Consider the following 23,711-nt stretch of genomic DNA (forward strand, 5'->3'; position numbering starts at 1 on the left):
CCTTCCCAGCCCTTCCCCAGAATATACGTTTCCAGCTGCGCCTGGAAATCGGTGCAGTCTGCCCATTTTAACGACAGAAGCAGCTCCTTTTGAGATAAAGACTCGGAGGTGGCAGTTTTTAATTTTATCCACAGAACTCAGCACTTACTCAGATTCCCATCTGAATGTTTTCTGACTGCGGGAGTTCCCGCACTGGCCTGGAGGGGGTCTTTGGCCTCGACCTCCTGAGAGCAAACTCCCGTCTCTAGTGGTTGCTCTCTGCCGGCGGTTTTGCTTGGGAGTCTACTGCCCAGCATCCTCTGGTGTCTTAGGATAAACGCAGTTTTCTTTAAGGGACACGTCCCAGGAAACCGAGCCAGGCGGACAGGTGGGAGAACATTTTTTATTCTGGACGGTCGCCCCCGAGGAAGCAAAGAGTACAGAATCTAAGTCGCCCCCTGCAAAGGGAAAAACCAACAGTCAGACAGTACCTCCCGCAGGCGCAGAGGCCGGCTGAGGAGCAAAGGAGGAGGCACTAGAATCCTTTGGAATTGCGCTGTCCTGTGTTTCCAGGAGAGAAGGCCGTCTCTACACCCCCCAACACCCCCCCCGCCCCCCGTCAGCTCGGAGGGTGAGGAGCTCACGTGCCGAAACCGAACTACAGCCCCCGTGGGAACGTGTCTCAGATGCAGGAGTTGGGAACCCTTCCTGACGTCACTGACGGTGCTCAGAGCGGAGACACGGCTCACGGCCTTGCGCACCCTGCCCTTGGGAATGGCGGCTCTTCTCCGGAGCATCCTAGGACCAGCCGATCACTCCGGATCCGAGGTCAGGCAAGGCGGGGGGCTGGCCTTGTGCTGCGGGGCATGGCCCAGTCCCAGCGGCGTTACCTGGCCCATTTCGTGGGTGCTTCCCCTCTGCGACCTGAGCCCGGTGGGGAGGCTGGGGGCCTCTCCTCCCTCCTCCAGCAGCTGCAAAGTCCCAAGTCAAAACCAGCTGCCTTTCTGTGCTGGGGCTGTCTTCCCAAATGATCTGAGTGGTTCCTTCCAAGTCCAGCGGCTTTGTAAAGGGGAGGAGCCTCTGACAGCCGCCAGGACGGTGGGGAGGAGCCTGCCCTGCCGTGTAACCACAACAGACCAGAGGCCCTGGGCTACCAGGCGTGTGGGCAGGTCCCCGTGGGGGGGGGGGGGGGAAGGGTGAGGGCCGAAAATCAACACGTCACATGCAGAGTCGGAGCATGGGGCCACCGCTTACCAGGTCCCTTTGCTGACCCTGAGGTGAGAAGGCCGCCCCCCTGTGCCTGTGAGGGGCCGGGGGACTCAGGCTCCTCTGGCTTCTGAGCAGAGGCTGTGGGGAGGGGTCTCCCATGCCCCATCCTGACGCTGAAAACCTGTCTGATGTCCTTGGAAGTCTGAGCCTTTGGGAAGGGGGCAGGAAGGGACGCGGCTGATTGGCAGCCACAGAGCTCAGGGGAAAGAGGCTGTGTTCTGTAGGTTTAACGTTTTTCACGTTGAAGAACTGGGAGAAGTTTTTGTTGAAGGGTGCTGCCGGCAAGGGGCCTGCGTGCTTCTCCTAAGTGGTTCTGAGCGCTGGTCCCCACGCCCGCCCCGCGCGGGGAGCAGCGGGCCTTCCACAAGCTGACCCCTCAGCCGGCGCGGCAGGGGGTCCCACCGAGGCGGGTGCTGCTCCCTGGAGGGCCCGCTCGGTCTGGAGGCCTCCAGGTCCTGCAGAGCACACTGGGATAGCAGCGGACTCACAGGGAGACCCAGGCTGGGTGAAAATGTCTGCGGGCAGGATGAGCAGGGTGCTCGGCGGGTCGGTTTCTCCAACCCCAGTGGGATCCCACTGCTGGGACCACAGGCGTCAGACACTGGCTGGCCGTCTCTCTCATGAGCTCCCTAATTCTGCAGACCCCACATTTTCCGGATGAGGCAGCTGGGGCACAGAGAGGTGACCCGCTGGCCCAAGGTCACAGAGGGGGCGTGGGGCGGAGTTGGGACCCGAGCCCTGGCCGGCAGAGTCTCCAGCCCACGGTTTTACCCACTTTGTTATTTGCTCACATTGTGGTGAGGGAACGGAAGGGCCCGTTCCCGTCTCGTTAGGACCCGAGTCCTGATCCCGCTCCGGGCCTCAGCAAGGGTGTCACCAAGCCAGGTGTCGCCCAGGAGTTGCTGGGCCCCCGTGGGTCCCTGAGAGCCCCTTGCCCCGCCCGCCAGCCCGCGAGGCGCCACCTGCCCGATGCTGGCGATGGGCCGGATCTTGTCGTGGGCGTCCTCCCTGCAGTGCTCCAGGGCGGCGATGAACGGGAACTGCTGCCGCTGGAAGAGCCTGTACTGCTTGATGCTCCGCAGGGCCGCCTTCGCCTCATTCACGGTCTCCCTCGGCGGCCCTGGCGGGAGAACGGGGGCCTGCGGGAAGAGCACAGCAATGCGGCCCCGACCGCGGAGCCTGCTTTGGAGTCTCGGACCAGCAGGCTCCCGGCCCCTCTCCTCGCCCCCTCCCCACTCCCGGTCCCCCAGACGGTCCAGGACGCACTGGAGCCTGGCCCAGGCCCCCTTTCCCTCCAAGGACGCGTTCTTTGCCATGAACCGTGACCTCCTTCCCCCAAGCGTGGATGAGGATTTCTCTGGTCCTCAGTTTCTGCATGCTGTGGACACCCCCACCCACCCCGCAGCAACAGAGGGCATCCAGGAACGTGCTGCAGCTCGAAAAATCTGACATTTCTATCGGTTTGGACCCAATTGTTTTAAAATCTGTGCCACTTTATGATCAGTGGGGACTTGAGGGATTGTTTCCAGCGGGCTAAGCAGGGCTTAGTGCTTGTCTGGACTGTCGTGTCTAAGATGCACACTCTGTGCTTGGGTCAGGAGCCCTCCGCTCAGGCTTGCACATTCTGTTCCTTGCAGGAATGCCCCCCATGGGAAACATTAGCACTTCGGGGGGTGCTCTCTTTTGGGGCCTCACAGACTGTCCCTGGTGGGGCTCAGGCAGGCCACAGTGCATCTAGAATCTCCTCCGTGAGCAGAGAAGGCCGTGGGTCCTGCTCTCTGTGACATCATGAATTTGCTGAGCAAGCCCATGCAGAGGGCTGTCCCAAGTCACAGATGTATGGGACACTAGAGTTGGAAGAGACCTCAGTCCGTCAGCTCTCCTTAAGTCCAGGGTGTCACAGCAAGCTTGCGTCTGAGACACCCTAGGTCCCAGGCTTCCTGACGTCTAGCAGGGTCCTCAAGCTGTCCCAGCTGCTGGCCTCCACCCGCAAGGCACCAGCACCGGACACGCCCCTCGTGAAGGAGGGTCAGAGGAGGCTGGGCCAAGGCGAGGGTTGGTAGCAGACGGAAGGGGGCAGGACACCCGGCAAGGGCAGGGGGGGCGGGAAGAACACACTCCAGGCTTCCTGGGAGGCTGCACCCCGGTGGAGGAGGGGGCCCGAGGGAGACAGGAGGCACCTCTCACCACTGTGTGTGCCTCAGCGTCCCCAGCACAGGGCAGGGCTGGAGCAGGGAGGGCGTCTCTGCAGCAAAAATAGGGACGAAAGCAAGTACAAGAACAGATTGGAAGTTGGCCTTCAGGGCGTGACGGGAGCAGCAGATCAGAGAACTTGGGGAGGGCTGGGAGCTGGCCTGCACCCGAATGGGCCCCGACAGTGGGGCCCCATGAACCTCAGGAGGTCTGTGAATACGACAGAGTGCATTCGGCGGCAGTGCCCAGGCCACCCCTGGGAGCCACGGTGCCTGTGGTTTGCTGACACTGGGGGCGGGCCTGGGCCAGGGCCGGGCAGGACGTGGCTTCCTCCCCTCTGCCACTCGGCCCCCTGCCGGAAGTGGGCGAGTGGGAGAGGGAGCAGGCTAGTGGGAGTGCTGTGGGGGCCTCCTGTCTCTCAAACACCTTGAGGTCTCCCCACGCCCCACCCAGAGGCAGAAACGGCAGATGTGATAAGGCTCGGCCACCAGAAAACTCAGCAGTCAGGCTAGGTAAAAATATTTAACGCACTATTTAAAGAAATGAAAGTTAACGCCAAAGAGTCCGCAAAGTATCAGAATTCTAAAGATGGGATGGGGTCTTTTTTTTAAAGATGGGATTGGAGCCCGAGGCAAAATGAGCAAGTGATACTGATCCGTCTTTAAATTTTGGACATATGTGGATTTTGGGATGGGTTTTGATGTTTCTAAATGTGATTTGCGTTGATTATCGGGGTTTCACATTTTGCACCAAGGCAATTGCCTAACTCGCTTCGCCTCGTCTGGGCCCTGGGCTTACAAGTGACTCGGGGGGTTGAAGACCTAGGAAGGTCAGCACAGCACGCAGGTGGGTTTCTGGGGGTGGGGGGGATGTGCTTTCAGTCTGGCCTTGCCCCATAATGCTCAGAGGTGTGCTTGGTGGTTAAGGACCCAAGCTCCGGACTCCTAGTCATGGGTTCAAATCTTGTGCCGGGCTCGGGGTGAGCCTCTGAGGGACGTAACAGCGCCAGCCTCCCAGCCTCGGGGCGGGCACTGGTGAGATGCGGGCGGGAGGCCTGGCGCCCAGAGCCCGGAAGGCCGCGCTGCCTGGTTGTCGGAGCAGCGAGAGCCCCGGGATCACACAGGGCGCCCCCCATGGCAGGAGCGGGTGCACACCTGGAAAGCTTGGGCTCCGGGGTGGGGAGGAGAGGTGGGGGAGGCTGGGCCGGGGGGCCAGGAGCGGGTGACGTGGGAATATTGTGAGCAAGCGCGGAAGGCAGTGGGCAGGGTAGGCCAGGGGACCCCCAAGCGTCACACAGAGCCACTGCGTGCCAGCCCGACGCTGCGTGCTGGGCTACGCACAGCACTGAACAAAAGAGGAAGAGCCTCTCCCCTGGAATTTACCTTGCAGTGGGAGGCAGACAGCAAGGCTGAGCGGCGGACGGTGTTTTGGGTAAGGGAGCTGCCGGAGAGAAAAGGAGGCAGGCCAGTGGGATGGGCGCGTGGGGGCAGGGGCTAAGCGGTCTGCTGGAGGGTCCTTTACAGAGGTGGGTGGGTGCGGGGCAGAGAGCCGCACTCCAGCCTTCAGTGAGATCCTGACACCCGCCCCAACCCTCCCAACAGCAGTGACTCTCGATGGGGCCCTAAGAGAACCCTGGCCATGCGTGAAGGCCTCCCCACAGCCCTTTGCACAGTACCGTGATTATCCCCACGTGACAGACGACGCTGAGGTCACCCCGCTGGAAGTGGGCAGCCAGGATGTCCCACTCGGCTCTGCCTCACTTCATAAAGTCTGGGATCTTGGATCCCTCCCTCCCTCCGCGATGGTCCACAGAGACAGACGTGCCAGACATCAGACTGACCAGGGCTGGGAGCGGGTGGCTGGGGTGGAGGGGATTCCTGCCTGAGCCCCTGGGGGTCATGCCGCAGCTAGACCCCTGGGCCTCGTTTCCTCCTGCAGGAGACTGTCCTCCGTCCCCCCTCCCCTAGTGTTCGGGGGCCTGCCCTGCGTGTCTGGCTCACTGCCACCCTCCTGGGGCTTCCTGGGGCTGTCAGCTTCTCCAAGGATACAGCACGACCTCGGCTGGTGGCCCCAAGAGCCCCTGCGAGAAAACTGACTTGGTTCTTGATCCTAGCGACTTGTGACACACACGCCAGGAACGTCCTGAGAAGAGCTGTAATAAGCTATCCAAAGTGATCGTCCCTTCAACGAGTCACTGCAGCCAAATTAGTCTGGATGAAAGGCGCAGGATGCAGGCGCTTCTCGATCTGGGGGAGGAGGAAGGAAAAAATGATTACCCAATAGGTTTTGGGCTTTAATTGATTTGTATTTTTCCAGGCTGCTAAAGAAGATTAAATCGTGGTATGGAAAGCGCCTAGGGCTTAAAATAAATGAGGAGAAAGGCAAGTCATTTCAGAAATGTCCAGGAAGCAGACTGAAGCTTCTCCCGTGCAAATTGCAGGTTTGGTTGTGTGTTCTTTGTTCAGGGGAGGCAGCTTCCTTTTCTTCCCCCGCTGTCTGTGCAGTGGGTTTTGACAAGCCAACCAAGGTGCGCGCACTTTGCGCTTTGAGGAAGCGGTTCTGAGGGGAAGAGCCGGGTCTGCAGCCTTTTCCAGTCTCTGGGCACATAGTGGCTGCTGGGAAAGGCTTTGGCTAGGAGTCAAGATGCCTGCCCTGCTCTGCCTTCGATTAATAAGTGAACTTGGCCAAGAACTTCCCCTGCTCTCCGGACCTCAGCTTATCTCTCTGTAAAACAGGGCTGTTTGGATGAGATCTTCCAGCGGGCTTCTGATTCCAATGCTTTATGGTCTACACTCGATGAGAAAAGGGAAATGACTCACCCCAGGTCATACGGTCACCTACTTGTTCACCATTCACAATTTCTTATCTGTAAGATGGGCATGAAGGCACTTATTTCTGGGGGCTGGTGCAAATATTAAATGAAATATTACTATAAGTAGCCGTTATGCACTTAATACACGCCAGCAAGGCAGATTTCAGGCATGTTAGCTCATAATTTGGGGATCCTTCCATAATCCCTGCTTCACAGGGGAGGAGATGGAGGCTCCCACAGGTGGGGCCAGGGGTTGAATCCGGGGCGATCTGTACCACAAATGCCAGATGCCCTGTCCATAACGTACGTACCCCACAGTTCTGTTAAGTCAGGCGGAGAAGGACAGATACCATATGTTTGCACTCATAGGTCTAACAGGAGAAACCTAACGGGACCATAGGGAGAGGAAGGGGGAAAGAGCTGGGGAGAGAGAGGGACACAAATCATGAGAGATTATTGAATACTGAGAACGAACCGAGGACTGGAGGGTGAGGGGGTGGGAGGGAAGGGGGTGATGGTCAAGGTGGGGGGCACTTGTGGGGAGAAGCACTGGGTGTTATATGGAAACCAATTTGAAAATAAACTATTAAAAAAAACCACAGCTCAAAACCTTCTAAAAATAATGGCAAGGGACAAAAGTTGGAGCTCCCTGGTGGGCGCTGCCTCGGATGCCAGGCTGCCCCAGTCCCGCTGGGGGACTGTCGGGATTCGAACCCACCACGTCCCACCCCCCACTCCAGGGGCAGCAGCGGGGTCCCCCGTTCCCTTACCCCGTACCCCCAGGTCTCCGGTGGGCCCCGCTTTAACCTTCCCAGAGCGGCCTTCACTCACAGAGCGCCCTGAAACCGAAGTGCCTCCGAGGGTGTCCGGAGCCCCAGAGGGCTGCGTCCCAGGGCGGGGAAGGTGGGTGGGTGCGGTGGGGACTGTGGGAGGGGCGGGGCCCGATTGTTCCCGGGGGGTGCCATAGCAATCGGGTCACGTGGCAGCCCTGCCTCGTCCTGTCCGCCCCAGGGACGCCCCTACCTTCTCCACAGCCTTCCCAACCTCTACTCACTTTAAAGATGGGAAAACTGAGGCCCAGAGAGGAGAGCCGGGCTGGCCCTCGGAGCGCGCCAGGCCCAGGTGGCCCAGGTCGGGGTGCGATGGCGGGACCAGCGCACGACCGCCTCCCACCCCCTCGGAGGGCCGACGTGCCCCTGGCCGTCTCGGCACCTGGGGCCCTCCTGGGGGCACCCCTGGTCCGAGAAGGCTGGAGGGCCACCCCCCTGAGCGCACAGACGGCAGTGCGGGGCCCGCACGGGGTAGCACCTACCGCCAGGGAGCACCTGCCCCCGGCGACTGGGCGCGCGGACCGACGGGCCGGGAACGAGGCCGGGTTCCAGCCTCCGGGGCCCGCGGGCGCGCGCTGATGACGCGTCGGCACGGCGGCCTTAGCGACGGCGGTCTCCAGGGAGCGGGGCGCGCGCTGATGACGCGTCGGCACGGCGGCCCTAGCGACGGCGGTCTCCAGGGAGCGGGCGCGCTGCACCGAGGCATGGACGCGACCACCGCCCCTCACCGCATACCCCCGGAAATGCCCCGATACGGGGAGGAGAACCACATATTCGAGCTGATGCAGGTGACCCGGGCAGCCCCGCCCTGTCGCGACACCGGCCGCCAGCCGGGAGCCTCTGTCGCGGTAGCAGTGCGCGACTGCAACCCCGCAGCTGGGGCCGGGAGGGGCGTGCCCGACCCCTGTACGGCTGGGACCCCGAGGGATGCCTCGGTCGGAGGACACGCCCTGCCCCCGTCCTGCGGACCCAGGAGGGAAGAAAGGGGACAGGCCACCTGGCCAGGATTTGGTCATGGCTCCGCGCCAGCTGACCCAATGGCCTGGACCAAGTCCCATTCTTTCCTGTTCCCGAAGCTATGAAATGCTGGGTTGCAAGAGCTGATCCCCAAGGGGGCCCCTTGGTGCTAACAGTCCCCAGTCTGTCTGCAGTGTTGGTTTCCGAGCTGGGGAGTGTCAGGGTTCAAGACCACGTCCCCTGAGATGGCCACCTCTTGGGACAGCAGCCTTGCGCCCTGTGGTTCGGGCAGGAGCTTTTCCCCAGGCCAGGAGTTCCCCGCAGCTCCCAGCCTCTCCGCCTGGGCTTCTGACCTGACGGGGCCCTCACTCAGGTATGACCCTTGGCAAAGCCCTGCCCCTTATGGTTCTCCTGCACCTCCTGGAGGCAGAGGCTTTCAAGAGCTGGACTGGAAGAACTCTCCGCCCCTCGGAGGTTCTGAGGGCCAAAGGGAAGGCGGAGCCCAGTTTCTAGAGCATTTGCCTGTCCAGGTTTACCTTGTCCCCGGAGGCACCCCTGTGGCGATGCCTCTGCTCGCTTGAGCCTCTGGCCAGCACTCGTGAGAGCAGCACGAGTCTCCATCTCTCCAGCAAACGTGTGCCTCCTCGGGAAAGCGTTAACTGATAGAGGGAGAGAGGTCTCTCTACAACTGAGTGGCCAGTCTAAGAAAAGAAAATGGCTAGCTGAGTTACAAGTCATCCGCTGGTGGGGGGGCGGGGGCAGCTCCTGGGGGTATTGTGGTCTGCGCTAGACAGCCTGCCGTTTCTCAGATTGATTGTTGGAAGGAGCAGCCCGAAAAAGCTTTTAGTCCAGAATTTCCAGTCCTTAGTCCTTGTGCATTCGCTCCGTGGTTTTCACCATTTTTATTTTTGCCCTTTTTATTTTAAAACAATGGTAGACCCGCAGCATATCACAGAGATAGTACAGAGTTCTGCTGTGCCCTTCCCCAGCTCCCCCCGGTCATGCCATCTAATGTAACTCCGGGACTTTCACATTGGTACGGGACAATGAACTAGACTGCAGGCCTTATTTGGATTTCATCCACTTTTACCTGCCCTTCTTTCTTTTTGGTGTAGCATCCCATGAAATTTTATCGCCATGTTTCCACTTTAAGTTAATCATTTTTAAATGTTTATTTTTGAGAGAGAGAGAGAGAGAGAGAGGGAGGGAGGGAGAGAGAGAGAGAGGCTGTGAGCATGAGCAGGAGAGGGACAGAGAGAGACAGACAGACAGTATCCCAAGCAGACTCCATGCTGTCAGTGCAGAGCCCGGTGCGGGGCTTGAACTCACAAACCGCCGTAACATGACCTGAGCTGAAGCCTAATGCTTGACTGACCGAGCCACCCAGGTGCCCCTAACTTAATCACTTCTTTAAATCAACCCCCTTAAAAAATTAAGTAAGCAATAGTACCTCTTCCTAAGCTCTATATCCTTGAAATTGTAGGGTTTCTAGCACACACATTAGATACGTAATGATTTAAAGTGAAATTAAAAACGCCTCAGCCCACATCGTCTCGCACCATCTCCGTTGGGACCCCACCAGCTGGGGAAGCTGAGGCTCAGCGAAGGGAAGGGACTTGCTGGCGAGGCGCAGGGCAGAGCTGGGGCTTCTCAGAGCTCCGTGCTATCTTCTGCTGCCCACGCCCTCTGCCCCTGAAAGGCAAAAGCCCCTTCCTGGTTGTCCCTGAAGGATGCTCCTTACCTGTGACAGCCAGCTCCTATGTGCTGCCTAGTTCATCTCTGTGCCTCTTGTTCCGGGACCATAGAAGCTGGTTTTCCTTGGAATTCGATGGCCAGGCTATCCCAGGATAGTAAATATTCTGGCTGGTAAACATTCTGTTCCAGTCTGGAGGTGACCATGTCACCCAGGAGACCTCGGCATTGGGCACCTGCTGTGTGCCCAGCTCGGAGGCAGGGGTGCAGCCATAACGGACATATGGCAGCCTGCAGGAGCACATGACAGGAGTTACCTAGTGAGTGTGGTCAGGAACATATGTTTCCACTGAGACCGGAGGACTTGGGGAAAAGTGTCGCAAGATGAGGGAACAGCATTTGCTAAGGCTCTGAGGGGCAAATGAGCACGGTGCATGAGGCGAACTGAGACAGGGGTGGTCGGGCGGCACAAAGGGGCTGAGCTGAGAGGACCCGGGCCCGCCTGTGCTCAGTCTGGGAAGTGGTCCCTCCAGGTGCCTCTGCGGTGATACCCACACAGCCCTTCCCTCGTCCCTCTGCTCACGGGGACCCAGGTAGAAGCCCACTGCTGCGGGGGCTGGGTTCCAAGTTGAAGGCACGTTAGGTGGGTGCAGTGGAGAGATCAGGCCCCTAGCTGGCATCGGTAGCCACCAGGGCGCTGGGCCACCTGCGCCCAGGTCCCTGGGTGCCCATGCAGGTGTTAACAACCCGGTGTCTGCCCTGTGCCCACAGAACATGCTGGAGCAACTCCTGATCCACCAGCCCCAGGACCCCATCCTGTTCATGATCAGTCACCTGCAACGAGACAACATGAATGGTGAGCACTTGATGAGCGATGAGCCTCCCCTCCCTTTACCTCCCCCACCCCCACCCCTGCCAGCAGCCGTGAACCACTCCGCCCTCCTGGCGTCTGAAGGGAGGTCCGGAACTGGCGGCTCATTGAAAAATGCTACATTTTTGGGGGGCCCAGTAGAAAATTCTCTTGCCAAGGTAATAAATTAAAACCTCCGAAAGGCCCATGGAGTCAGTTATTGATGTCTTCGTGTGCTCCATCCCATCTCGCCTGTTGGCTTACCCTCCAGGATCACTCCACTTGTCTGTTTCCGGTGGACCTAGACACGTAGCACTTGGGTTTTCCTGCCGGTCTCATTACCGGGCCCGTCAGCCAGCGCCAGGATTCCCCACCTCCTGGCCCACATGCAGGCCGGCTAGACCCCAGCCAGGGCGCACAACCAGAGAGGAGAGAGGGGCGCTCCCCTCCACGGCCGCTTTGCCAAGTGGAGGTGCGTTCCCGTCCGTCCATGTGAGCCATCAGGGAGAGCTGGTATCTGGGAGCTTTGATGATGCTTCTCACTGGAGCCCCGGCCGCTTTGAAGGCGGTACCAGCGAGCCAGTGAAATCAGCGCTTGGCACAGCGGAGGAGGGCCGAGGCCTGAGATGCCCCCTGGCGGGGCTCACGGGCCTCAGAGGAGAGAGGACGCTGAGTAGTTTTAAGACCCAACAACAGAAGAAGGTGGGAGAGAGGAGACCTCAGGCCTCCGGGGGCACCAGGCACACCTGGCGGGCCCCGCCCACCGATTCGGACGCCTTCTCAGGCCTGCCGCCGAGCACCCCACCCGGGCACCTCAGCGACAGGCTGCGCGGGTCCCAACTGAGGCAGCACCCCTTTCTGAGCCTCTGGTCAGGCAGAGCTGAGGATTGACGTTGGGCTTGAGCCCACACGCCCCCAGGTGGGAACAGAGCTGGGAGCCCCAGCTTTCTTGCGCTGCCCACCCGGCGGCCATGTGTTCCTGGTGGGGTGCCCTTTGCCCTACAGAGACTCTTCGAAGAGGGCCCTGATCCCTGGTTGGCTGTTTATCACGCGGCACAGGGTGTGAGTGGCCGTCCGGCCACCTTCCTTCCCGGGGGTCCTGCTGCAGACCGCAGCTCGCCAGCCCAGCCTCCCTCCCTGGGGACAGATGCGGCAGCCTTCCCACCTCCCCCCCAACCCCCCAGGGTCTGGACGCGGGGAGCGGCCTGCCCTGTTCAGCTCTCTTGTACCAGCAGCACCACATCGTAGAGCAAAGCAAAGTTAAAGCAGAAGCAAAAGTAAAGTAAAAACAAAGCAAAAGGTAAAAGCAAAGTCGAAGTCGAATAGGAGCAAAGCACGAGCTAATATAATGGAAAAGTGACTTCAGGGAGGGGCTCCCTTCCTGCCAAGCCGCCGCCAGGGGTCCTTCGGTTCGCTGAGTGCCCTAACTCCCGCCAGACTGTAAAGAAACGGCGAAGAGAGCATTGCTCCATCTGGGCCTCAGTTTTCTCGTTTATAACCTGGGCGCGCGTGGGTGACTGCGGTGGCCGCGGCGGAGGTCTGGTGGCAGGTGCAGGCAGGACGCCCCAGGCACTGGCCGCCCCGGGTGTGGGGATTCCCGCTCAGTACCCTTCTCAAGATCCAGCTAAATTAGAAACTGTGCCCAGTAAGAATACAGCCATGTGACCTCTCAGGAGCTGGGCCCCGCGCCATGTCCTGTGTTCCCAAACCACCAGCCTGAAGCCAGAAATGCGAGAGCTGAGATTCAAGGCAGATTCTCGTTACATTTAATCTTGCTCCTCTGTGTGCTGGGCGCATCTGCGGTGTCAAACTACTGCTTCACCACCATCTCTCTGTTTTAGAGACAGTGCAGCCGGCGACAATGGGGGTTGTCCCTACAGGACAAGCGGCGGGCGAGGGGGAACAAAGAACCCAGACCAGCCTCCTCTGCTCTCGTGGGGCGCCAGCCCCCCGCCCTCCTCAATAGCTGGAATCAAGGCTTTTGGCCCAAGGCTCTCTCAGGCAGTAGAGGCATCGGATCCCAGTAACCCGTTTTGGGGGGTTGATTTGTCCCCACAGCCCTCCGTCGCCTCTGCCAGGCCTGATGCTGGCGGCTTGTAGGGATGTTGGAACATCTTTGCCCTTTTTTGTTCAAGTTCCAAACGCTTAGATGAGGAGCAGAGAGGGACGCCAGCAGGTGTCCTGCCCGTGCCCAGGCGTCCGTCCACCTGTGAAGCAGGACACGGTAGAAGGAAGGGAGGGAGGCTGGGCCGAATGTTTGCTTTTGCCAGCGTTCTCCTGTGCGCTCTGGAAGGGGACAGCGGGCAAGGGGAGGCCCTCTGAAGTCCAGCGAGCAGCTCCACCGCCCCGGCCAGCGAGGGAGGGTCGCCTCGCCCCCTTCCAGCCACTCGGGGGCCTGTGTTTACTCAGTGCTTCCGCGTACTGGGCACGGGGTGGGGCGGGCAGGGGCTCACGTGGCCGGTGGCTGGTGTAGACCGAAAGCAGGCTCCGGACTCACCCCAGTGAGCACGCACAGGAGGCAGAAGGGGAGCCCCCGGCACATGGCTGGCAGCCCCTTCGCCTGGAGAAAAGCAGATTTAGTACAAAGTGAGCATTTACAGTAGCCCTGGGCAATATTAAAGCAGGTGATGGTGTATATAATGGTATGTTGCGTTTTTTATCAAACGTTTGTCCAAGAAAGCTATGTATTAGAGCTCCAATACCTAAGGGTTTTCTTGTGAATTTTAAATCATGCTCCTAGTTAAACCTCAAAAGGATCTGTGGATGGAAAGGTTTTTTGATTTCCTTTGAAGTGATTTGAAGAAGTTGATTACTCTTGGCAGTGAAGCAGCCTTTTATGACACTGTTTATAAATAATTACTCATGAGCAGAGCTGGGGTTCCAAGGTGTTAGATTAGATTTTAAGAAACTGAAATTAATCACATAAATGTGTGTGAGAAATTAGGCCGCGGATGTCCCCCTTTTAAAGCGTTTTCGGAAATATGTACAATTTGGGTGCCACTTACGGGAGCCGGGGAGGGGAGGCGGGCTCCCCAGCAGCCTCGGAGCCCCTGGACTTTGTCAAGATGAGCCTGTGACTTGGGGGTCAGCTCGTTCCCCCAGCGCTCTCGTCGAGGTGCGGCCCCTTCTCCTGGGGGCACAGGCCCCGAGTCCCGTCGCGTCCGGCCTGAGTTTTGAGGAGCTGCAGCAGAGGCCTGTGGCTGGAATCAGAGAAAGAGGTGGCCGGCCGGAGGGCCCTCTGGGGCCCCTGACTGTGGCTTTGGCCCAGGGGAACCCTGAAGCCGTGCCTGCCGTCACGGGGAGGGCAAGGAGGCGTCCCAGGTGGGCCTGCCTCGGAGGGGACAGGGTGTGCAGGGTTTGCAGCCGGGCCTTCCTGTCCCCACGCCCCTGACTCACCATCACCGCCGACGGGAAAGACGTGGGGCTCGGCAGGAGCAGGCTCACCCCGCGCCGGGGCTGATGGACCAGGTTGACGCAGGTTTGCAAACGTGGAACACGACAGTGCCCTCAGGCAGCTGGGGCCACACACACACAGGTCAAGGCGGCGGCTGAGAGCCAGGACTCGGGTGCAGCCTGTCGTGGCCTCGAGGAGAGAGTGCCCGTCCCAGTGCAGCCGCTCGGCCTCCGCCTGGCTTCGCTCGGCAGCCCCCCTCCCAGTGCCTAGCGAGCGGTTTTACACTGTCCTTCTGTGCGTTCCGGAAAGCGAGAAGGTGCTGTGAATTTGGACAAGGTTCTGTATTTACACCCAGGCGGGCTGACCATGAAATCATGGGCCAGATGGATTCTAGTTTCTTCTCTGTGTCCGCTGCCAAACTAAAAGGTCACGCATGTCCACCACCCCCTGCACAGACGCGGTGCCCGGCAGCAATGGGCTCTGAAGGTGGACATCAGTGCGTTGGAGGATACACCTGTCCACTGTCCCCTTGGCTCAGGGGTCAGGCCAGCAGCGGGGAGGGGATAGGTCTGCCTTCCCAACTGCTGTTCCGTGCTGATGGCCCCCACGTTTCGGGGGCCGGGGGTGGCTTAGTCAAGTGACGCTGGGAAGAGTCAGCGTGGATTCATCTGTCCAGACACCAGGTTCCGAACTCTGTTTTGCCCCAAGGGCGCACGCCTTCCAGCACTTTCCCTAAGATGGTCTGGTCTTTTCCAGTGGTCTAGCACCTACTCACTTGTCCAAGGGGCCCACAGCCTTCCGGAGCCGTGGTCTCCCACCGCAAGCCATTTGCATGGAAATGCCCACATTTGAAAACAAAAGCTTTCCTATCTGGGGTTTTATAAATCTGGCCTCTCCACTCCAGGCTTCCCCCCATCATTTTCCTCCATAAAATGATGGGGAGTACAATGTGCTAAATAAAAAGGCATAAATATATATTCAAAAAAAAAGCTTGGAAGGTCGATTTACATAAAATACAGCTTTGTTTGAGAGCGTGCCCCCGAGACAAAGTCCCTGTTTAAAATGCTTTATGGTGCTCGAAATCCCAATTGTCCTGGATATTTATTAGTTTAGCAAACAAGTTACCGTGTCCATGTCCCCGCGGAGACAGAAAAATAAACCATCTCCGTGATCACTTACCTCTCTGAACATACAGAGTGTGTTACGGCGAGAGCATCTCGGAGCCACCGGGTTACAAACGGCCGTGTCACTCGCGGAAATGAAATCCGGGGAGGAGGGGCCGCGGGCAGCCAGGTTGCTTTGTCATATCGAGCGGTGACATCCACATCTTTCTGTTCCACAGTGCCGAGGATTGTGATATTAGGTCCACCCGCCTCGGGGAAAACAACAATAGTAAGTGCATCATATTAAGTGTCGTAACGCCGCAGCATCGCACCTCCCTCCGGGCCGGCTCTCAACACGACTGAGCTTTCCTCATCTTTCCCTTCCGCTTCTCTAACTTATTTTCTTATTACGAGAGGCGGCAGGCGGGCCTCGTGGAAAGCCTAGAAAGCACAGAACACAGAAGTATAATTCTGCAACCATCCAGGGATGAGCATTATTTCAACACTTGGGATCTATGTTCCGGGGTTTTCTCGGGCCGCGTGGGCACCGTCTTTGCAACCCTTCGTTACATCCTTACGGTAGTTTCTAGAAGCAGACCAGAGTTTAGAGACTTCTGATCTGGAGTCTTTAGATTCGCTGTTAAAGTGGTTTTTTTTTTTTTTAATGTTTACTTTTGAGAGAGAGAAAGAGACAGAGTGTGAGCAGGGGAGGGGCGGAGAGAGAGAGGGAGACACAGAATCAGAAGCCGGCTGCAGGCTCTGAGCTGTCAGCCCGGAGCCCGATGCGGGGTCTCGAGCCCACGAACCGCGAGATCATGACTTGAGCCAAAGTCGGACACTCAATGGACTGAGCGCCCCCCTGACTCTTAAAGTTTGAATTATGAAATTGTCCAATCAGAAAAGCATGGAAACTGCACCATAGGTAGTCAGCTCCCAGATTTTACAGAATTTATCATTTTGCCATATTTGCTTTGAAGAGTCCCTTTCCACTTTAAATATCGCTTTAAAGACGCAGCAGATGCCGCATTGCACCTCCCCTTCTTTGTCTCTCCTCGGAGGCAGCCCCCGGCCCGAGGCTGCTGCGCTTCACCTGCCTACAGTTTTAACCTTCAACTCCTTTTTTTTAAATTTTTTTTTTGTGGTTTTAATTTATTTTTGAGAGACAGAGATAGTGTGAGCAGGGGAGGGTCAGAGAGAGAGGGAGACACAGAATCAGAAGCAGGCTCCAGGCTCTGAGCTAGCTGTCAGCCACAGCCTGATGCGGGGCTGGAACCCACGAACCGTGAGATCATGACCTGAACCGAAGCCAGACGCTTAACCAACTGAGCCACCCAGACGCCCCATTCAACTCCTTTTTTTGAGTGTAAAAACTTTTTAACGTTTCAATCATCTGAGATGGATCTGCCTTTTACTTATTTTTTATTTTAGAGGGAGAGAGAGGGAGAGAGGGCATGAGCAGGGGAGAAGGGCAGAGAGAGAGAATCTTAAGCAGGTTCTCTGAGTGGATGTGGGGCTCCGCCCCACGACCCTGGGATCATGACCGGAGCTGAAATCAAGAGCCAGAGCTCAACTGACTGAGCCCCCCAGGTGCCCCAGACCTCTCTTAAAAGCCTGGCTAGTGAGCATCGGCCAGCTCTTCTGCGATGGCCAGTCCACTGCGGGGAGCACTCCTCCCGGGCCTCGGGGACGCGGCAGCCGTGACCGCCGAGGAGCCCTCACTTGGCTTCATTCAGAAAAGGGATTAGCTCAGCCGATCCTCGCAGGGGCTGGCCTGCATCCGCCGTGCTCAGGAGTTGTCTGTGTCCTCACGTTCTGTCCTGTCCACCCCTCTGCCCATCCATCCATCCCTCTGTCATCCTGCTTGTCAGTCTGTCTGTCTGTGGTTTTCCTGCTGTGTTCCTTAGGCTCAGGCTGCCAGCCTTCACTCCTTTGTATGGTCCCTCCCTGCCCCTGGCACGCTGGAAAACCGGGGCCCCCGGACCTGCAGCCACAAGCATTACCAGGGTGCTTTGGAAGATGGCAGGTTCCAGACTCCCCTCCAGACTTGCCTGATCTGAATCTCCTGGGAAGAGGCCCAGGAAGCCCATGGAAGCCGCTCCCGAGGTGATGGCCTCCGCCCTGACAGGCCCCCAAGCCAGGTGAAGGTGGAGTCAGGTCCCTCCTTTGGCAAAGGGCCTTGATCTTTGAGATGTTGGCACTCTGGGCCCCTGCCCGTAACCCCAGTTCCAGCTCTCACCTGACCTCTGGCCAGTTCGCTGGGATGAATTCGGGAAGCGTCCTGAGCACAGACTTCTTTCTCCCGGTCCCCACTTGGCCGAGGCCACGGACTTTGCCCCCTGGTGAGGTCAGGGCCCACAGGGGTTCACTGCTGTTTCAGCTTTTGGTGAACACACTGTCTCCACGTCTGACTGCTGTATGGGGGAACGCAAAGAATCGAATTTTACAGGAAGAAGCTACACAGTAAGATCCAGACAGAGCCCTGCGGGGCTGTCACCACTGACGTCTCCCAGCAGGAGGAACAGAGAGAATTAAGGCTTCTATTTGCCCCGGCGGACCTCCGGGCCTCCTGAATCATCTCGATGCTGAAATGGCCATCAGTATAATCTTGCCACTGAGGGCATTTTATTACATTATTATCCCCTAAAACGTATCCCTCCCTGTAGAGTATGCATAGTCAGTAATGAACCAAACGTTCATTGGCCAGATCGTACCCCGACCTAAGAAAAAACGAACAGGTGTGGTTCATACCAGGCCCGTGTCTAGGTCCTGTCCCTGCATCCTTTCGTGGCCCCGTATGACCTCCTCCCGAGGAGCCGGGAGGGCCGGCGGCTTCCTAGCTCCGTGGAATCACTGGCTGCCGGAAAAAGAACCCTCAGCAGAAGCGGGGGGGGGGGGGGGGGGGGGGGGGGGGGGGGGGGGGGGGGGGGGGGGGGGGGGGGGGGGGGGGGGGGGGGGGGGGGGACTCTGTGGGCTTGTCCCCTCGGGGGTCTCCTTCCAGCCGGAAGCAGTTCTGCTTCCCCGTGGCCAGTCTCTCCTAGGAGAATGCGGAAGGGCCTGGGCGTCTGAAGGGCAGCGTTCACTGACCGTTCTTTCCCCTTCCTTCAGGCAATGTGGTTGTGCAAACACCTGAACACCAACCTGCTCACCGTGGAGAACCTGGTCATACGGGAATATTCGTCTCTGGCTGCAGATGCCAGGAGGCATTATCAGAAAACGAAGGTAGGGGCTGGCCCCAGGGCGGCAGGAAGGAGACGGGGTGACAGCCCCCCCCCACCCCGCCAGTGAGTCTCCGTTTCCTTGGGGACTAAGCGAGGGAAGTGGGGGTAAATGGAAACACGGGTGGGGGGGTGGGAAGGAAGGGGAGAGTTCTTCAGCAGGGCGTGCCCCTGGGGGGGCATGGAGGCGAGGCGCTTGTGGCACCAAGGGGCTGTCACCGGCGTGAGGTGGCCGTTCTGTGCTGGTGGAGCGGCCCCTGGCCTGCACTTTCCAGGGTCACCCCACCATGGGGTACTGAGAGGCAGGCGCTCAGTCCACAGAGGATGGAGCCTCGCCGGGCCGGGCGGGGCTTCAGGGCCGCCCTCCAGCTGTCCCCCAGGTGGAGAGAGCCAGCAGGCTGTGCCCCAGGGCCCCGGGGGTCCTGTTCCTAAAAGTCTCGCCAGCCCCACATCTGAAACGTTTCCCCAGTGGAAGTAGAGGGCTTGCGTTTGCCGTTTCTCTTCGCTCCAACTAGACACTTGGAAGTGTCTCTTCATATCCCGCTGGGCTCGAAGCAGATGTCTCAGTCCGTCCGGGCTGCTGTAACGGAGTGGCTCGGGCACACGGGTTCTTTGTCCCGGTCCTGGAGGCTGGCCATCCGAGATCACGGCTCCAGCAGGTGCGGGGCCTGGTGAGGGCCGTGCTCTCGCTGTGTCCTCACAAAGCGGAGGGACCAGGGAGGGGTCTGCGGGCTCTTTAATAAGGGCGCTCATCCCACTCATGGGGCGCCACTCTCCCCACCCAGGACTTCAGTATATGGATTTGGGGGACACGTATGTTCAGACCAGAGCCACAGGGACGTGCCCTCTGGGGCGTTCTTTCTGGAGACTCAGGCTTGTTTGTGAGGGACGGTAGCTGAGCACTGGGAGAGTCCGTGTCTTTGCTGAGTGTTTCCAGGCCTCCCTCCTCCTCTCACACCTCCATGTGGGCACTGGCCACTGGTGGAGGTTAAGCAATGGCCCAGGACGAGGGCGGGTTTGGGCCTGCCCCAGAGCCCAGCCCCACAGCAGCGGAGCAGGGGTGGGGGTGGGGGGGGGTGGGATGCTGGGGACAGCTGCCAGCTGCCTGCGTCCTGTCCTGGTCCCCTGCTTGGGGGGCGGGGGGCAGAAAAGGAGATGGGGGTGGGGAACACAGTGACTCCTGGGGCCCAGATGGAGGTGCCACCTTCCGGCTTGGCTCTCTGCAGCCGGAATCGGGCACCACCCATGGCCACGGTCTGCCTCTCTGAGGCCATTTCACCTTGTATTTCCATCCTGAGCTTTTTCTTCTGTCCCTCTCGGCCCCCAGCCTGGCCCCTGGCTCGGCCGCCCGCAGAAGCAGCACCATGCCCGCTGCTCAGGAAAGGGGGCCTGCACAGGCCAGCCGGGCAGGGGGCCCCAGGCCAGGCCAGCTCTAGGGAGACTCAGGCAGACTCTCACCCTCCAAGTCTGCTGGTTACCAAACTTGACAGAGGACCTCACTCCGCAACGTAGGCTGCCACGAACCGACTCAGAACATGCTGAGTCCACCCTTCCTGTCCCCCACTGCTTGGCGGGGACTCTCGGGGCCTCAGGCTCCCAGGCCCTGCGGGTCTGCAGGAATCTGTCTGTGCTTATGGATGGGGGGGGGGGGCGCAACAGCATTTGGGGCAGGAATATGGTTTTGATAGTGGCTTTGTCACTTTCAGACAGCTCTGCAGGGTAGGGGAGGCAGGCTCGTTTCCAGGATAAAGATGCTTTTATCAGGTTTATAAAGGGGAGGATTTTAAGGAAATTCCTCCTGGGTTTCATTATGCTAATATCAGCATATTTCAGACCACATCCAAGTGCTTTCAAGGGTGTCTTATCAGGGTTCCTTGGTTTGGAGGCACGGGGGGCGGCAGGACCGGTGAAGGGGTAACAGGTCCTGAGGAGCCCGAACGGGGGCGGGGCGGGGTCTGGCCGCAGGGGGCTGTCGCCGGGCGTGGCCTCTCCTCAAGGGTCGTCTTTAAATCGCCCCTGGACTCTTTGCAGCAATACCTTCACACACCGAGTGTCTCCTGGTGACCTCGGCTCCGCCCTCCTCTGCGCAGTGCGCTCACATCGCTGGTGTTAGCCGAGACCTCTTCATTCCAGGCGTTTCCAAAGGGTTCCCCAAATACTTCCTCGTCCACTACCGTGTGCCACGTGCTCTCCTGCAGTGCCATGGGAGACCCAAACACAAACTCCTTCTCCGGGCCCCTGGGAGCTTTGGGGGACCTGGGGGACACCCAGGCTAAGGGGCCCGGAAGTCCCGGGCGGTCGTGCAGTCGGGGGCTTGGCCGACTGATCCCCTCACCCCGGAAGTGCTCTCTGAGCAGGGACTGAGCACCAGGCAGCGACTCGCGGCTGGAAGAGCGTGCAGGCTGCACGATTTAGGGGCTCGGTGGAGCCGTGGCCACCGGCGCGCTCGGAAAAGCCTTCCTCCGGGGCGTAACTGCGGGGTCCGTGATGTGGGACAGCCCAGAATCAGGAAGAGTGCTGCGCAGCCCATGCGGGCGGCACTACCCCGAGGGAGTCCAGGGCGACCAGGGACTGGGACCAGCTCTTTTCTTTTGAACTGCTCATTATAAAACACTGTAGCGATTGAGGCAGAGAGAAAGGCGTTAGCAGCCTCACGGGCCGGCTGGGCTTCAGCCAGTATCGTCACTGTCTGCGTGCTCCCGGCATCCGCCCTGCTCCCCGGTTGTTGGAGGGCGGACCCATACAGCATTTCGGTCCATCCCTGGTTGTCTCAGTCTCTGTCGGCTGCGAGACTGAATATGCAATGACCAGACCGTATGTAAAAACAGGGCCCTGACCCACAGCCCGCAGCAGCCGGCCCAGGAAACCCGCCTGTGTCTCAGTCACCAGCTCAGGAGGCCAGCGGGCCCCCGGGCAGACTTGGGGTGGGGGGGGTCGTCAGACAGGTGCCCCTGGTGTGATCCCGGAAGCCCAGCGACCGCCCCGTGGCCATCAGCGCCGTGTGGCTGGGGCTCCATTAATAATGGACAGCTTCCCTCATTTTTGTCCCTACTTCCAACCTGTGTCCAGCCAGAAAAAGCCAAGCACATGGGGTGCCCTGCTTCGAGGTGGCCGCCCCCTGGCTTGCTGGGCCCCGGCTCCGGCCAGGCACCCCCAGGAGGCCTTCCCCCTCTGCCGCCAGCCCCCAAGCTTCTGCCAAACCCGGGTGTCGTGGCGAGTCCCCACCAGGGCGAGCCCTGACCTCATAGCCGTGCTTGTTTCTGTTGGGGTGGCCTTCATTCATTTCCACTGTCCAGGAGGAGACAAGGACGCCCACACGCACCGTGACACTTAGAGAACTCGCCCGTCTGTCTCTGGGGCCTGGTGGGGGCTAAACTCTGCCTGTGACAGCTTTCTCTTGGTCTTCCAGCCCCAGGGCATTCTGGGTATAAGCCCTGCCCCCGGCAGGGGTTTCTCCTCTCCTCTCCACCTTGACCAAGGCCACGTTTGCTCCCAGTTTACCCCATCTTGTCAGATCCTTGCCCCTGGTCTGCCTGCTCTGGTCCATTCTTTAGGCCCACCCTCCCTCCAGACCCCAGGTAAGGGGTCCCAGGGGGCGGGCCGGGGAGCAAGCGTGCGGCCCGCAGGAGCCCAGGGTACAAAAGCGAAGGAGGCGCTTGTGGTCAGGCACGGACCCTGCACTTGGTTCCAGCCCAGTGCAGCCCTGTGGGGGTTTGGGAGATTAGGGGGAGCAGAACCAAGTCCTGTCGGTCTCTAGCCACACAGGGGGTGGCAGGGAGGCGAGGAGGGCCCGCTCAGAAAGGATATTTCTCTGACGCGGGAGCTGAGTGCGATTCTTCTGGAATGGTTTCGTTTCTGCTGGGGTGGGGGTAGGGAGAACTTATTGCTGAAATCCCCGCAGGAAGAACCACACTTGCAAACACGCCCGAGCGACTGCCTGGTCCAGAAGTTCTCCATCTTCGCAGCACACTGGGCTCACGTGGACCCCAATTTAGGTCCGGACTTGTTTAGTCCGAATCCCCGGGAGTAAAGACCAGGCACTGGGATTTTTCAGTTGCTCCCCAGGGAATTCTCACGTGGCCCCTGGGAACCCCCTGAACGCCACTCCCCTTTCTCAGCGCTGTTGTTACTCTTACGGCGCAATCCTCGCCTGGTCACGTTTTCTCTGGAATTCGGCTGTTCCATCAGAGCACAGCAGCCTGGGGTTGTTGAATGAATAAATGACTCAGGCTCTGAAGGCGGTGTGGGGGGGGGAGGCGGTCAGAGAGGAAGGATCCAGAGCTGGGTTCTTTCTCGCCTCAGTGTTGTTTACTAACTCCAGTTCTGCTTCCAAATTTAAAATCTGATGTAACCGGATGTGCCCAAGCGGCCAGCTGCCAGAGTCACCATTTTCTTTAGTTTCCAAATAAAAGAACTGATGCCTCTGTCCGCACACAGGAGCGCAGCGCGCGGGGGATGGCTGGGGGTTCCCGGAGCTGTCCTCCGTCAGCCCCCGCCACCCCCTCTCCGACCCTGCTGCTCCGAGGCCTGGAGGCCGCACGGCTCCGGGGCCCTCCCAATGTCTCCTGTCCCCTGTCAGCCAGTCAAGGCAACGGTGAAGTTCATTGGCCTTTCCCGCCACGGGGTCTCTCCTGGGCCACCTCCCTCTGCGGCCCCGTGGCACGGGATGAGGGCCTGTCGCAGACTGCGCCCAGGGACTGCTTTCAGAGCTCCAGAGCGCCTGCCATCCGACCTGCGCCGGCAGCCGCGAGAAGCAGCAGGGACTTTAAAGTGAGAGTCGTCTTTAAAGTTCTCTGCCCAGGTCTTCCTCGAGCTCAAGTCCAAGTGCAGGCTTCCCTCCCCCACCAGCAGCACCGGTGGGAGGAAGGGGGCCTGATGGGCGCAGACAAGGAGTCTCAACGATCCCCCTCCCGTTTCTGCTCTGGGTGCAGGTTCACACTGCAGACTGAGATGTCTCTGACCCTTGAGCAAGTGTCCCCCACGGTGACACGGGGACAGGAGGGGCCCGGGGATGGGACCACGCCGGCTGGGCATCGGCATTGCGTCCTTCAGGCGAGGATGGCCCCTCTGAGGTCAGCACGTCTGTCCCCGGGCCCCGCGTGGTGGGAGGCGGAAGGGGAGGCGAGGTCCCGCCAGGAGCCAGTGCAGCCGACTCCGCCCGATGACAAGAAAGCAGGGAGACCAGGGGCCAGGGGCCTGCATCTGATCTGGGCCTTGGCTGGGCTCTGGTGGTTTGTCCCCGAGCCTGCCCACAAAGCCAGGCCTCGCGGGACTGGGGCGGGAGAGCATGGCAGAGCTCTGGGAGGAGGGAGCCTGAGTCCTACAAAGACAGTTTGGCAGGGATTCCAAGAAGCGCCCCCCGGAAGCCCCGCTGCTGATGTGACACATCAAAGCTGATGGGGAGACAGCGCCAGGGC

The 23,711-nt window shown here is 59.5% G+C and overlaps 2 protein-coding genes across 2 annotated transcripts in view; one reads left to right on the top strand and one right to left on the bottom strand.

Moving 5' to 3' along the window:
* Positions 1-366: 366 nt before the first annotated feature.
* Positions 367-5,341, bottom strand: SPACA9 (sperm acrosome associated 9). The gene is made up of 8 exons (XM_029921047.1): positions 5,282-5,341; positions 5,117-5,158; positions 4,824-4,881; positions 3,436-3,493; positions 2,211-2,418; positions 870-1,129; positions 628-777; positions 367-437 (listed from the first exon to the last, which is right to left on the bottom strand). Exons 1-8 carry the CDS (start codon positions 5,339-5,341, stop codon positions 383-385), a joined length of 891 nt encoding a protein of 296 aa, XP_029776907.1. The 3' UTR covers positions 367-382.
* Positions 5,342-7,756: 2,415 nt separating this feature from the next.
* Positions 7,757-23,711, top strand: part of AK8 (adenylate kinase 8) — a 118,863-nt gene continuing 102,908 nt past the window's right edge. Inside the window, exons 1-4 of the mRNA XM_029921050.1 lie at positions 7,757-7,871; positions 10,504-10,588; positions 15,319-15,368; positions 18,185-18,298. Coding sequence (XP_029776910.1) covers positions 7,788-7,871; positions 10,504-10,588; positions 15,319-15,368; positions 18,185-18,298 — 333 coding nt within the window. The 5' untranslated portion in view covers positions 7,757-7,787. The remainder of the gene's footprint in view (positions 7,872-10,503; positions 10,589-15,318; positions 15,369-18,184; positions 18,299-23,711) is intronic.

Source organism: Suricata suricatta, chromosome 13, assembly GCF_006229205.1.
Source record: "Suricata suricatta isolate VVHF042 chromosome 13, meerkat_22Aug2017_6uvM2_HiC, whole genome shotgun sequence".
NCBI classification, from domain to species: Eukaryota; Metazoa; Chordata; class Mammalia; order Carnivora; family Herpestidae; genus Suricata; species Suricata suricatta.